Below are 1,428 nucleotides of genomic sequence, written 5' to 3'. Positions count from 1 at the left end.
GATGCGCTCCTGGCTCTCCACGGAGCACAGCACCAGGGTGCAGACCACCACGTCCATGGAGCCATCGGCCACCTGAGGCATGTTCTCCCCCGCAGTCACCACGAAGCGCTCGAACTGCAGGTGTCGGTTTTCCGCCACGCTCTTGATCAAGAACTTCTCAAAGTTGGGGTTGGGGTCACTACAAGTCACGCTGCATCCGGGTGGGTAGAACTTGAAGTTGGCCCCGGTGCCGCAGCCTATCTCCAGCAGGGAGAGTTTCCCGGAGGGGCCCACGAAGTCCTGCAGGTTGCTGAAGAGCTCCCGCTTCTTGCTGGCCATCTGCTGGTTGTACATCACGGAGCACCTCAGCATGAAGTAGGGGAACCATTTTTTGCATATCTGGTTCCACAAGCCTAGAAAGTTCAGCAGGAACATGGGAAATGCCAGGATGCAGACGAACAGCCTGAGGATAGAGACGGTAAGCGCCATTATTCAGAAGAGAAAGACCAGTTAGCCCTGGACTCCTTTATTGCAGGAGGTGGAGTTCTGGCCACACTCCAGAGCCAATCAGCTGCAGAGGAGAGAACTGGCTGGGAGAGAAATGCAGCTGAAGTCAAATCATGGGCCATTTTGTCTCATTTATAGGCGTTTGGCAAAAGATTCAGCTTAGTTTTCACGAAGCAAAGGGAGAAGGTTCCCGGCTTTCCTTAGAAGGAAAGTTGATTACAGTCCCTTATTCCACAGCAGTTCCAGCCTCTCCTTCTCTGGGTTTGTTTGGGAACTACTGTGAGTTTCCAGCTGGAGTTTTATATGCATGGCACACTTCCACCCTCTCCAGATCCTCCATAGATTTCTGCAAAGAAAACAGTCTGTGGTCGGAGCCTGCTGAAACCGTACCACAAGCCTGCTGCCAAGTGTCCCCTTCCTGCTTACCCTTTGGTCCCTCTCCTTCCCCGACGCCGTTTTTTAAAAGAGGAAGTGAATAGACACGGTTGCCTGGCCACAGTCAGTAAGAATTTAACCCTTTCACTTTCTGGGCTGAGGCTGTCGGACTTCCCTAACTCAACCGGGTTATTTTTGAGTCACCGTTTTGGCCCGCCTGTTTTTTAAAGGGCAAGTTTCAACTTCAAATTGTGCGGGACTGCTACATTACTCAGCTAATTCAGATAAAAATTGTCCCCAGAATATTCATCTTTGGGAACATAAAAACCTAAACTACACAAAAAATAGTTTCAAGCATTCATCTGTTTTTAACAAAAAAGCCTTGGCTTTAGGGTGAGTCAGGGAACACAGAAATTTTAAAAAATAATAGTAACGTTCGCTTTTTTTCTTTTTCTTTTTAAGGGATTTTATTTATTTAGAGAGCATGAGCAGGGGGAGGGGCAGAGGGAGAGAAAATCTCAAGCAGACTCCCTGGAGTGGGGAGCCCTGGGCTGGGCTGGATCCCAC

General features: G+C 49.4%; 1 protein-coding gene across 1 annotated transcript; it reads right to left on the bottom strand.

Moving 5' to 3' along the window:
* Positions 1 to 3: 3 nt before the first annotated feature.
* On the bottom strand, positions 4 to 965 carry LOC115941553 (thiol methyltransferase 1A; the record flags this gene model as incomplete). Its single annotated transcript, XM_031030077.2, has 1 exon — positions 4 to 965. A coding segment is annotated over exon 1 (465 nt), but the record flags the coding sequence as incomplete, so codon positions are not given.
* Between the last annotated feature and the right edge of the window lie 463 nt (positions 966 to 1,428).

The sequence above is a fragment of the Leptonychotes weddellii genome, unplaced genomic scaffold, assembly GCF_054177405.1.
Source record: "Leptonychotes weddellii isolate Sample4059 unplaced genomic scaffold, ASM5417740v2 HiC_scaffold_10734, whole genome shotgun sequence".
Classification (NCBI taxonomy): Eukaryota; Metazoa; Chordata; class Mammalia; order Carnivora; family Phocidae; genus Leptonychotes; species Leptonychotes weddellii.
Note: the sequence above shows the minus strand (reverse complement) of the source record. Positions and strands in the feature narration are given on the sequence as shown.